Consider the following 14,205-nt stretch of genomic DNA (forward strand, 5'->3'; position numbering starts at 1 on the left):
GGACATATATATTTGCAGATTTAACACAAATATGTAAGCACTTAAAAATATTTTCATCGTTGACAAGCATAGCTACTAGGTAACCGTAATTAGCTGGTATTCCATCCTGCGATACTACTCAAGACCATGAGTGAAATCTGTTCTCTATAATTCGAATATAACTTCCTATTCGCAATCCATGAGCTTGAAAGCAGTAGAGTTTTAACTCAGATATTACATCACTGTGATGCTCAGTCGTTTCCCTGCATCTTTATGCCCGCTCTCCAGTATTGAATGATTGATTCTAACTGTGTACGTTCTATCCATTCATTATGTCACTGACAATAAATGTGATTTCGCCCTTCTCGAAGTTCCTGTTTGATTTCGTTTTGACGTGGGGAGAATTTTTCTTTTTCTCGCTGCTGTTACGGTTCTGTTTTAACGTTCAGATTGATTGAAGCAATGTTCATTAGTGTCTTAAGTAGAGCACAAGTTATTTTCTTTATTGTTTGAGTAATGCGAAACTATGCAGTTAGAATTTATTTTATGTTTTGAACAAAGTAAATGCGTTTTACAAAATAAACTATAGACATTTTTCTGCAGAATCAACTGATTTTAGATGTACATATGAGGGACGTTCAAGTCAAACTAGAGCTTTCGAGTTTGTAAAAGAAAGGAACTAATTTCGTGAAGTATTTAGGGAACGGAAACTATTTTCCGCCTGAACTATGCCGGATAGTTATTTTCACTCGTCATTAGTGCTGAAGTGTTGATCCCGAGGAACTCTTTCGGGCTTCAAACGGGTGGAAATCACTCGCAGCGAAGTCCGGGGTTGCGATCAAAAACGGAAACGTGTCTTGATACCCAGTGATGCTAACTTTTCGAAAATGCAAATGTTCGTAAATGAGTGTGTTCATCGTTCCTGTAGAAAGATTCTTAACTTTGTATTTTGATTACATCTAGTGTATGCGTCTTATTATCCAACATCCGTGTTCCACACACCAGGTGATTTAAGGAATGACTATTGTTGGCCGGGAACCTCTACAGCTTGAATCATCATTAAGGGACGCAGGCCGTCTTTGAAATATTACATCATTCAATGTCTTACTGAAGCTGATCGTTTCATTATTGTATTGTGTTTGAAGTCGTCAGTAGATATGTTATTTGCCACCTTGATTAGACTGGCCTGTAAGACATACGCCACCTATGAGTAATAGGACACACTTGCTACTTATTAGTGCGCATAGTACTTTCTTATGCATGTAAAGTTGTAAGTCCATGAGTTTAACTTAAGTTCCCCTCTCTATTGGGAAACACAAACAATTAAGTGTATACATTAACTTCAAACTTAGAAATTATTGAAGGTATTTTTTACAGTATTAAAATTTTTATCTGTATATTTGAATATTTTTCTTGTAGGTCCAATTTACCATTAATCAGTTGGCTGTATCAGGATTGAAAGTGAATCGTTTGGACATGTATGGAGAAAAGTACAAACCTTTCAAAGGAGTCAAATACATAACAAAAGCAGGTCGATTTCAGATACGAATGTAATGTTTACTACGTCTTCGTTGCTGCCTAATACTACATTCGTGAACAATATACAGAATAATATATACATATAAATTTATGTATCTACTGTGTAATGGGGATGGATCATGTGTTTTGATATTTTACTACAACAATTGGACTTAATCATTTACACCATATTTTCTTAAACATGTTTCAAAAGACTTGTGCCATTCTTAGTTGGTACATCTAATCTTTGTTATTCGACCACAACTGTTTTTCTAGTTGTTATATTTATTTTGTATGTACATATGTAAACTGGTTTTTGTTTAATAAAGTAATTTTTGTATGAAAAAGAAGGCGAGTTTTCTCTGTATACCATCATGCTGAAAAAAATGAACACCGTTTCCTTTTAAAAACTTCGGTTTTCTATCCTCAGATAGAAATATAACAATCATAATAAGCATATGTTCATTGCCTCCTTATAGATGTATCTTGTAAGTTCATGTAGAAAAACATGCTGTTGTAAATGCGAGTAAAGAACTTCAAAAGGATTTTCAACGAACTTAAAAAGTTCGTTACTGAATTCTCTATGTCTGTGTGTCTGCCTGCCTATCCGTCTGTCTGTTATTTGTGATTTTTTCAATTTTGAACCCTGCATTCGATAGAGCATCAAAAATTATCAGAGAAAGTGATTAAATTTTCCGCGTCTTTCTTACCGTTCCCGTGATATTGGCCAAAAAATGGCCAATTTCTAGACATTTAAGGAGTCAAAGCTCGAGAACCGTAAGTTGTAGAGAGATGATATTGATGTTGATCAGTACTTAAGACGATGGTAAATATTTTGGTACCAAATAGTAACCGATGGCCACTGTCCAAGTGGACATTGGTTTGGCCAATGGCCAGCAGCCACTAATTATTATCGGCACCAAAATGTTTACGATCCTCTTAGGTATTGGTTAACACCAATATCATCTCTCTATGACTTACCGTTCCCGTGATATTGGCCAAAAAATAACCAATTTCTAGATATTTAAGGAGTCAAAGCTCGAGAACCGTAAGTTGTAGAGAGATGATATTGATGTTGATCAGTACTTAAGACGATGGTAAATATTTTGGTACCAAATAGTAACCGATGGCCACTGTCCAAGTGGACATTGGTTTGGCCAGTGGCCAATTGGATAGTGGCCATCAATTAATATCGGTACGAAAATGTTTAACATTCTATTAGGAATTGATTAATACAAATATGATCTCTCTATGACTTACCGTTCCCTTGATATTGGCCAAAAGATAGTTCCGATTTCGGAAGATTAAAGGAGCCAAATCTCGGGAACTGTAAGTCACACAGAAATCATATTGGATGAGGTATATCAACACCTAAGAGGATGATGAACATTTTGGTACCAAATAGTAACCGGTGGCCACTGATTAACTGTCTACTGGCCACCGTTCCCCAGATATTGGCCAAAGAAGTTCAAATTTCTAGATATTTAAGGAGCCATATCTCGAGAACTGTAAGTCATAGAGAGATGATATTTTGCTAATTTTTCGAGAAAGAAGAAGGTGCGGATAAAAATATTTACTTTTACACCTAGGAACAATGACAGTGTTCCTTCCCGCTCCATTCTTTTTAAGTTCGTTCTGCCAATGCTCTTGGAACATTCTCAGCTGGTTTTAATATATAGAGAGATGTAAGAGGCCAAGAATTGCATTTACACGTTTGTTCTAGAATAGCAATAGCTTTATAATTCTGCAGGAGATAATATGTGGTAACTTCCTTTGGAAGTGTGAAGGGCCTTCACCGTATTGGGTGTTGTCAATAAATTCCACAATTTTGGTCTATGGCACATCACCCCATGATTTACGTAACAAGGCCAGTCTATTTCGAAGTTTCTGTGGCATTCGTTGTACATTTCTATTCAGTATGGTCCAATTGTGTCCAATAGGGTTCATATCCGTGATCAAGTTCTGCCACAAAAGTTTCCAGATACTGTTTTCACTGTGACATAGAGCTTCATTCTCCATGAACAGGTGCATATCTGACTTCTGGAAAATATTAGTACGAGACTCCGTTCAAGAATAGAAATTACTTATGGTTGTTAAGAAGTTTTCGCATTCAGTGAGCTCTGAATGACCTGTCCTCTAGATAGGTCCCTATATCTTTAAAGAAAACCTCATATCACAGTTGACTGAATTCAAGCTAGATTCTTGGCTGGGCAAATACAACATACGTACCTTTCTACGATCTGAAAACTATGCGAATTGGGATTCTGTATCAAAAAGTTAAGAGTGTTAATCATTTCGTAGTCTTTGGTAATATGTATTGAATGTTCGCTGCACGCAAAAGAGGTTTTCGTCGACCCTCCTTTGCAAATAGCTCGATCTATGGGGATAATTCGCCGTGATCCTGGGTCATAACTATTAATTGCAGACGCCTTGCTTCAAGAATTGGTTTCCACAGCACGTTTGACAACTCCGAAGCACCTCTGGAAGGGTCAGGGTCAACCTAGATGTCGTAATGGTGATCTCTTCCCTGACTGAACTGTGAGAAGAGGAATGTTCAGATTTACAGCGATCTAACGCTGGCTAGCACCTAGTGTGTGTAACTTGACCATGTAGTCTGTTTGTAAGTTACTTAATTCTACTTCTTCATTACGTCACATTTATTATGTCCCCTAGTGACGAACGTAAGTTTTCTTACAAACACAAAAATATATTAAAGCATGAAATGCACACCAGATGCCATTAAGAGAGCACAGTGTAGCTTTAAATATGTGTCCATTTAATTCATGAATGTTCCGTATTTATTTACTTGAACATGGCTTTACATATAAGAGTGTTCATACTCTGTGACATTGTGTTCATGTGTATATTCAGATTTTGCAAACGGAGTAAGTACGTATAATTGTGAGTCTAATTGTTCGAGAAGGGGCCAGTGCTAAATGTGGATAAAAATAAAATTCAGCTGAAGTAATTACCATATACAGTTTTATTGTTGGAACATATACTTAGGTATGCAAATGGTCCCTAGTTTGAGATACTATATCAGTCAGTGCCATGTGAAATTTTACTTTGGGTAAGCAGTCACATGAAACTTGCTAGCCTATTTTCTGTAAATTCTAAAAACGTTCGAATTAAAATCAATGCTAAGAATAATAACTGATACTGGCTACTACTGTTACACTACTCCTAATATTACTATACTACTGACTCATTATTATTACTAACATTAAAAGTTTACCTAAAACCAGAAGTAGTACAAGTGACGCTCAATCCCTCTGTGTAGGTCCTTTTGTATCTCCGAAAGTAGACCCTTTTGAGATATTACTGCTAAACTTTTAAGTCTGTCTGGGCCTTGCGAATTGCGAGCATAGTTTATTATTATTATTATTATTATTATTATTTGCTTTAATGCGGAAAAACTTCTTTCCACTGAAGCACTTGTAGCAGAAATGGATAAAGTATTTGGTCTAGGAATTAATTCGTGCGGGTGGACAAGAGATGGCGCAACGAACGGAGCGTCCCACAGTTCCGTGTATCCACACATGTGTTGCAAACCCTGTCATCGCGTATCGTTCGTAGTATAGGGCAGTGGATTAAAGCGTCAACAACACCAGTTTGTAGTTAAGTGAACATGGCGCAATTTGTGCCTGATAAAGTGTTTTTGCGGGGTGTCCTGCTGCATTACTTTAACATGCAGAAAAGTGCGACTGAAAGTCATCGTATTTTGGTGGAAGTGTATGGTGACCATGCTCTAGCTGAGCGAACGTGTCAGAAGTGGTTTGCACGGTTTAGAAGTGGTGATTTCGGCTTGGCAGACCAAGAGCGAGCTGGACAACCAAAAACATTTCAAGACGAAGAATTGACAGCATTGCTCGAGCAGGATTCGTGTCAAACGCAGGAACAACTTGCAGCAGCATTAGGCGTTGATCAAACAACAGTCTCAAACGCTTGAAAGCCATGGGAATGATTCAAAAGATGTCACATTGGGTTCCACATGAATTGAAAGACAGAGACGTTGAAAGACGAAAAACCATTTGCGAATTGCTGCTTCAACGACAGCGCAGAAAGGGGTTTCTGCATCGAATTATTACGGGTGATGAGAAGTGGATCCATTACGAGAACCCTAAACGAAAAAAGGCCTGGGTGAAACCAGGTGAACCAGGTCCATCACAACCAAAACGAGATATTCACTGTGCAAAGGTTATACTGTGCATATGGTGGGATATGAAAGGTGTGGTGTACTATGAGCTGCTGCAACCGGGTGAAACTATGAATGGAGAACGTTATCGACGACAATTAATGCGTTTGAAGCAAGCTCTGGCCAGAACACGACCAGAATGGGAGAACAGACATGATAAACTTATTGTTCAACATGATAACGCTCGCCCACATGTCGCAAAACCGGTCAAAACCTATTTAGAAAATGTCGGATGGGAAGTTTTACCCCACCCGCCGTATTCACCAGACGTTGCTCCTTCTGACTACTATTTGTTCGATTGCATGAACAACGATTTGATTGGACAGCGGTTTACTTCTTCAGAAGATATCGAAACATGGGTCTCTAACTGGATCGCTTCCAAGGATGAGGACTTCTTTCGCCACGGAATCCGTACATTGCCTGACAGATGGGCGAAAGTGGTGGCTAGCGATGGACAATATTTTTCTTAAGGTATTTATGTATTTTGTGTTTGTACTACAGCTTCAATGTGTGCGTACCAACCGCACGAATTAATTCCTAGACCAAATATGTTCACACAGTTTCTTTTCATATGATTCCTGCAGATAGTTTGATTTAAGAAAAACTTACAGTTCACTAAAACTTCCATAAATTACCAGAAATGTAACTAACTACGATCGAAAAGCAAGTAAGTCGATACATTAGGTTAACACTGTTTAAAAGACTGCAAAGCAATTTCAAGGGATATTCGTTTGCTTTCATCTGAATTAAGTACTGGATTGATGAGTTTCCAGCATCATCGAAAATCTAGAATATGAAATTTATTGGTGAGCTGTTCAAGTACTCTATCAATAATTTCACAAAACAGGTGTTCATGAGACATCTTAATGTCAAGATCACCATGTAATTTTACATTTCTTTTTCTCTGACTCGCACATATACGAGGGCTGTTCGGAAAGTAATATCCGATTGATTAAAAAAAGAAACACCAAAGTAAACTCAAGCACTTATCATATTTCTGCACTAGCTTAGAAATTCCGTCAGCATAAAAATCTCGTCATGAATGTTTGTTCGTAAACTTTTAAATGAACAAACCCACTCATGAACAACTCCTTCACATGACCAATCGGAGGTTACTTTCCGAACGCGCCTCGTATATTGCTTCCTGTACTATCTTCTGTCAACATTCATCAAATTATTCATGTTTTTTGATTCAAGTTCAGCTTTCAGTACTTGTATTTCACTAATACAATAACGTCATGGGACTTCCTTTGCAAGATGAAAAGCAACATCAAAAGAGAAATGTTTGAAAATATCTTCAATATAGAGGGGGCATTCCATGTGAAATCAACCAATGAAATGACAAAATCTGGCCTGACGATCTTAGATTTTTGTAAAAATTGGTGCACAGTTTTATTACAGTGGAAAATGAAAAATTCCCAAATATTACCTCTCTTCTCCTTAAAGTGTCCCCATAGAGAGTGTTCAAAAATTGCGAAAAAGGGCATTTTTTCAGTTACAGTAATTATTAAAAATTGCCATAAAATGGTTAATATGTGCACTAGAGACGTGGAACAAACACCATTGGAAACCTTAAAGATTGCTCTACAAGTTGTATTATATTGAAAAAACGTGTACAATAAAAATAACACTTCAAACATACAAATTAAAATTTGAATTTCGCACGGAAATGTCCCTGTAAATTTGTTCAAAATTGTCCAGATTGTAGTCTCATATGTGTACTAAAACATCACAAAGTTGCATTTTGGGCATTCAATGGGATCCGATTCAAAATTCAACATAAACCAAACATTGCAAGATATTGACCATGTGAATATCTGCGTTCAGATCGATAACTATTTGGCTGTAACTATTTACCTACAGCATCAAAGGAATTTATATTATGCTTCATTTGTTTTTTGAAGTATTCATTTGAACTTACACAATTATTCGGATTGCTGTTAGAGAACTTATTATGAAAGGGAGGAATATATTTCCCTCGCTTTCAGAATAGTTGTATCAAATGTGTTATGAAACACACTGATACTGTTCACAATCACTTCACACACTTTCAGCACAAACAATTAGTCAATAAATTCTTTTCCCTATTTCAATTATGCACTTCTACATGTCTGTAACAGCAAACTCAATGTTCAAAGGAATGAAAATAACTTGAATCAATATAGCAAATATACATTTAGAAACATCCATACTGACACAAGAATAATGACCTGTATTGAGTATTGTTCGGAAAGGTAATACCACTCTAAATAACTCGAAAGCTGAATAATTGTGTAAATTCAAATGAATACTTCAAAAAACAAATGAAGCATAATATAAATTCCTTTGATGCTGTAGGTAAATAGTTACAGCCAAATAGTTATCGATCTGAACGCAGATATTCACATGGTCAATATCTTGCAATGTTTGGTTTATGTTGAATTTTGAATCAGATCCCATTGAATGCCCAAAATGCAACTTTGTGATGTTTTAGTACACATATGAGACTACAATCTGAACAATTTTGAACAAATTCACAGGGACATTTCCGTGCGAAATTCAAATTTTAATTTGAATTTTTGAAGTGTTACTTTTTATTATACAGTTTTTTTAAAGCTTTCCATTGTGTTTGTTCTACGTCTCTAGTGCACATATTAACCATTTTATGACAATTTTTAATCACTGTAACTGAAAAAATGCCCTTTTCGCAATTTTTGAACACGCTGTATGGGGAGACTTTCAGGAGGAGAGAGGTAATATTTGGGATTTTTTCATCTCCCACTGTAATAAAGCTGTGCACCAATTTTTACAAAAATCTGAGATGGTCAAGTCTGACGACTTGTTGATTTGACATGGAAAGTCCCAGAGTTTAATCTAGTCTTTCAGTGAAACAAAAACTGTGGATAGCAGTTAATGCTCCATAATTCCATTTTTCATTTGGATCTGTAATTTTTTCAAATAATGAAATAAGATCCTTGCGATATTCTGATAGAGTACCAACTAATCGAGAATTATAATTTGTGTCAACATGAGAATATATGAGAATCAAAAAGTTAGTCGCACTGCTTAAGAAAATAAAACAGGATAGAAATTTTACGGTAACTTTATTTGTATCGTAAAGTTCCATTCACAATCTAATTTCCAAAGTAATTACCTCCGTTATTAAAGCATTTGTCGAGGCATGGTACAAGTTTTTGTATGTCTTCTGCAGAGAAATCTCGTCCAATGTCCGATAACCATTGGGCTGCAGCTTTCACCTCATTCGACTGGTATCGTCGCTTTGAAAGTTCGTCTTTTATGGGGCCAAACACACGGAAGTCACACGGTGAAAGGTCTATGCATGCATTCACGCAAGTAGTGATTTCCGGATTTGTTGCTGTTGATGGTCTTCCCTCGTGCTCAGCATCATCAATATATGCAGTGTTGGGCAAAATCAATTGAAATCAATTGCAATTGATCAATCAATTGAAAGTAATTGCTCTGAAAATCAATTGCAATTGATTTCAATTTGTAATTGACAATTAATTTCAATTGCAATTGAATTCAATCATAAAATTTGCAATTAAATTTTCGTCAATTGTTAATTGTTAATTGGTCACCAGGCAATTGAAACTTTTAATTGTTAATTGTCAATTGCAAAGGGTGCAATTGAAACATTCAATTGTTAATTGCAATTGACAATTGAAACTTGTAATTGTTAATTGTAATTGTTAATTGCAATTGAAATCAGCAATTAAAACTGAAGATAAGAAGATGTGTGTATATTGTATTGTCCACTTGTTACTGTTTTACATATTTCAAATAAGGTACTTATAAGAAATGCTGGATACCTGCCATCCCTTTCCCCCCCTGGGAAGAAAGCCGTGAAACTAAGTATTTTTTAAATATATTATGTTTATGGTTCTATCCCCTTCGAAAGAACTCTATATGCCCGTCATGCATACAATAGGAATGAGCACGAGCGAGTTCGAGCGAGTTTTCCTTAAAACTCGACTCAACTCGAAGCAGACATCTTTGAGTGCGACTCGAGATCTCGGCTCGAAAAATTTCCCCCAACTCGACTAAATTCGGATCGAGTTTCCAGTCGAGTCGAGCCAATTCGAGCTAAATCCTTTGTGTAGTTCCAAGTACTACTATCTTCAAGTATCCTACATAGACAATATAATTATCAATGATACTACTACTACCACTATAACTAATTATTATTATAACACCGTGTACCTGTATAAACATGGAATATAGGCGGTTTGTATCGGAATACTAAAAATTAGTTAACTGTCGATCTCGGTAGTCAAGAAATCTTCAGGAGGCAAGGACATCGGTCACGAGGTTCTTGGTTTGAGTTCAGGAGGAGCAAGTATTCGGGTTCGAGCCAAAAATTGTTAGAAGTTATGGGACTCCAGCCAAACATGTTTAAAACTGCTCGACCCGGGCTTAGGGTTGTCAACGACTCAAGCGGCTCGCTCACAGCTCATTCACTTATCGAGCCGAACAGAGAAGTGAGCCGAGCCAACAGCTTATCCAACCGAGCCAGCTCGAGCCGAAGGCTCACACGAGCCTAACCGAACCGAGCTGATTGCTTACCCCAACCGAGCCGGTTCAAGCCATTGGCTCAGTTAAGCTAACTCGAACCCAGCCTATGGACTCGTTTCAACGGAGCTGGTTCGAGCCATTGGCTCCAATCGAGCCAAGTCGATAACTCGTCTTTACCGAGCCGGTTCAAGCCATTGGCTCAATTGAGCCCAGTCGATGGATAATCCCAACCAAGCCAGCTCAAGCTGTACGCTCAGTTGAACCGAGCCGAGCCGGTTGACATAACTATTCCGGTTGGGCTTCTACTTTGGCTAAAAAATTGGACCGTGCAGTTCTCAGCCTTGATGGTAAGAACTACAAAAAATGATATGAAATCTTTAGTTTTACGTCCCACGCTTATGCCGGTTAGGCTAAAGGAGACGGTGATGATGGGAAATGAACGAAATGAAGAAAGTGGGAGGAAACGGGAGAACCCCGAGAAAATCCACGAGCACGGTGTTTGTCCACCACAAAGTCCAAACTGCGCGAGCTGGGATCGAACCAGGGACCTCAAACACCGGAGGTGAACGCTCTACCACTGACCCACCGCGCCCCCTGGTAAGAACTACAGTATATACTTATATTGGTGCTCACGGCGTCATTAACTTGTTCCACCACCAACGAATTTCGAGCGTACTTTGTTTTGCATCTTTCGTGCGTGTTTTGTGTCGCTTTGTGCGCCTATTCCCACATTTTGTGCATCACCGGAAGTGGGTCAAAATGGGCCTACAAATATGGCGGAACAAATTATTGCTCTTCCGCCACCAATGAATTTCGAGGTCGTTTTGTGCCGTTTTGTGCGTCTACTTCCGTTTTATGCGTCATGGAAGTGGGTCAAAATGGGCTTCCAAGATGGGACGAAAATGACCAAGAGTTTCGCTACTATCGAATATCGAGGTCGTTAATTTCACACCGCGTACCCTTTTGTGCGCCTATATCGACGTTTTGTGCGTCACTGGAAGATGGTCAAAATGGGCCTAGAAGGTGGGACGAAAATGACCCACTTCTCCGCCACTAAAGAATTTTGAGGTCCTTCATTTTGCATCGACTACTGAATTTTCGTGCTGTTTCGTGCCCCCATTTCCACGTTTCGCGCGTCACCAGAAGTGGGTCAAAATGGGCTTCCAAGATGGGACGAAAATGACTCACTGTTCCGCCACTATCGAATTTCGAGGTCGTTAATTTCACATCGCGTACCCTTTTGTGCGCGTATTTCGACGTTTTGTGCGTCACTGGAAGACGGTCAAAATGGGCCTCGAATGTGGGACGAAAATGACCCACTGCTCCGCCACTACCAAATTTCGTGGTCCTTCCTTTCGCATCGACTAGTGGATGTTTCGTGCCGTTTCGTGCCCTTATTTCCACGTTTTGCGCGTCACCAGAAGTGTGTCAAAATGGGCCTCTAAAGTGTGACAAAAATGACCCATTGTTCCGATACTATCGAATTTCTAGTTCGTTTCTTTCGCATCGTTTAGTGCCTATTTTTTAAAAAGTTTTATGTACCTACTTCCTCGTCTTGTGCGTCAGTGAGTTAAACAGGCCTTTAAAGTGGGAGTTAAATAGCCCACTGTTTCGCCACTATCGAATTTCGGGGTCTGTTCTTTCGCATCGTTTAGTGTCAGTTTTGTACGTTTTGTGCGTCACCAGAAGTGTGTCAAAATGGGCTTCCAAAGTGTGACGAAAATGACTCACTTCTCCGTCACTACCGAATTTCGTGGTCCTTCCTTTCGCATCGACTAGTGAATGTTTCGTGCCGTTTCGTGCCCTTATTTCCACGTTTTGCGCGTCACCAGAAGTGTGTCAAAATGGGCCTCCAAAGTGTGACGAAAATGACTCACTCCTCCGCCACTACCGAATTTCGAGGTCCTTCCTTGCGCATCGACTAGATGTTTTGTGCCGTTTCGTGCCCTTATTTCCACGTTTTGTTCGTCACCAGAAGTGTGTCAAGATGAGCCTCCAAGGTGTCACGAAAATGACCCACTGTTCCTACAATATCGAATTTCTAGATCGTTACTTTCGCATCGTTTAGTGCCCTTTTTTAAAGTTTTCTGCGCCTATTTCTCGTTTTGTGCATCACCCGAGGTGAGTTAAACGGGGCTTTAAAGTGGGAGTTAAATGGCTCACTGTTCCGCCACTATCGAATTTCGGGGTTGGTTCTTTCGCATCGTTTAGTGCGTATTTTGTACTGTTCTGTTCGCCTACTTCCACGTTTTGAGCATCACCAGAAATGCGTCAAAATGGTCCATCAATGTGTGAGGAAATAGAGCCATTGTTCCGCCACTATCGAATTTGAAGGTCGTTTCTTTCGCATCGTATAGTGCCTGCTTTGTACTGTTTTGTGCTCCTATTTCCACTTTAGTGCGACAACGAAAATGGGTCAAAATGGCCTACAAGTATAGCGGAATAACTTAATGCTGTTCCGTCACCATCGAATGTCGAGTTCGTTTTCTTCACATTTTTTATGCATGATTTGTGTCGCTTTGTGCATCAGTGGGAGAGGGTCAAAATGGACCTTGAAAGTGGAATGGATATGTCTTTTTCTGCCATATTTGTAGGTCGTCTTTGACCCACTTTCGTTGGCCTACAAAACGTGAAAATATGCGCAGAAACGGTAAAAACATGCACTAAACAATGCGAAAAAGCGACCTTGAAATTCGATACTGGTGGGATAGTGGATCATTTTTCTTCCCACATTGAATGCCCATTTTGACCCACTACCATTGATTCACAAAACGTGGAAATAGGCTTACAAAACGGTAGAAAACACGGACAAGATGATGTGAAGGAAACGACCTCGAAATCGTTCCTGACGGAACAGCATTAACTTGTTCCGCCATATTTGTAGGATAACATTGACCCATTTCCGATGACGCAGAAAACGAGGAAATAGGCGCACAAAACGACACAAAAAATTTCCATGTAATTAAGCTAAATTTCCATTTAAGTTTGTAAGCTTAATTATATGGAAAATTTTATACATTTTTCCTTTACGTTGGTCTACTTTACGTTGATTTGGGACTTTTAAATTTTATTCAGTTTTCCACTGAAAAGTATCTATAATTCAACAAGGAAATAATTATTAATTATAATTATTATCTATATAATTGAATTCATTGTAATTTGTTCCATAACAAACACTTTACCATTTCGTACTAGCTGTTATGCCCGTTCTTCGAATGGATCAGATAAAATATCAATGTAAACGAACTGAACAACGGGAGAACAATTAAGAAACATTTCTAAAATTGGATATATTTTGTGTGAATATATATCCAACAACGTACATGTGTTTTCATTGGGAAGGCCGATGGGGGCTGAATTTGAACGTATACACTATCGGGGTGTCACTATACGTCTGAGCAACCCCAATAAATATGGATTCGACACAAATTCTACTACTTTTACATGTCCCGGTGAACCACACCTCAGACCCCCTTGGTTCGTATTGTGAAAAAATCTCCTCTGGCCCCCCACTAACCCGCAACCAATACCGCGAAAACTATAAATGTGACACTAACATCTGCCATTTTCTACTACTTTTTACATATGCCGGTAAAAGTCTCTATAATCCTCTGGTTCCAATTTAAAAAAAAAAAAAAAAAACAATGCCTCTGGCCCACAGCCGATGGGGGCTGTATTTGGAAGTCAACGCCTGTGGAAGTATTACCATTCATCTCAGCAACAGCGAAAACTATGGATTTGATACTAATATCGGTCACTTTCCATTATTTTTACATGTCTCGCAATTCCCCACCCCCGGTGACTCCCGGCCCGCATTCAATTGTGGCTAAATTTGAAAATCATCGCTAATGAAAGTATCACCATTGATCTCAGCCACCACCAAAACTACGGATTTGACATCGGTCATTGTGGATTATTTTTACATGTCTCGTGATCCCCTTTATGATGCCCCCCTTTTTTAGCTGATGGGGGCTAAATATGAAAGTAAACGCGGTCTTGAG

The 14,205-nt window shown here is 38.7% G+C and overlaps 1 protein-coding gene across 3 annotated transcripts in view; it reads left to right on the plus strand.

The window, feature by feature from the left end:
- Positions 1-1,847, plus strand: part of cm (AP-3 complex subunit carmine) — a 100,911-nt gene extending 99,064 nt beyond the window's left edge. For 2 of the 3 annotated variants that reach the window (XM_081765518.1, XM_081765517.1), the window contains exon 10: positions 1,399-1,847. In XM_081765518.1, the coding sequence (XP_081621644.1) occupies positions 1,399-1,533 (135 nt within the window). In that variant the 3' untranslated portion in view covers positions 1,534-1,847. The remainder of the gene's footprint in view (positions 1-1,398) is intronic. The other variant, XM_081765519.1, reaches the window with a different exon arrangement.
- Positions 1,848-14,205: the final 12,358 nt, after the last annotated feature.

Source organism: Thermobia domestica, chromosome 7 (genome assembly GCF_964235325.1).
Source record: "Thermobia domestica chromosome 7, izTheDome1.hap1.1, whole genome shotgun sequence".
In the NCBI taxonomy this organism is placed as follows: Eukaryota; Metazoa; Arthropoda; class Insecta; order Zygentoma; family Lepismatidae; genus Thermobia; species Thermobia domestica.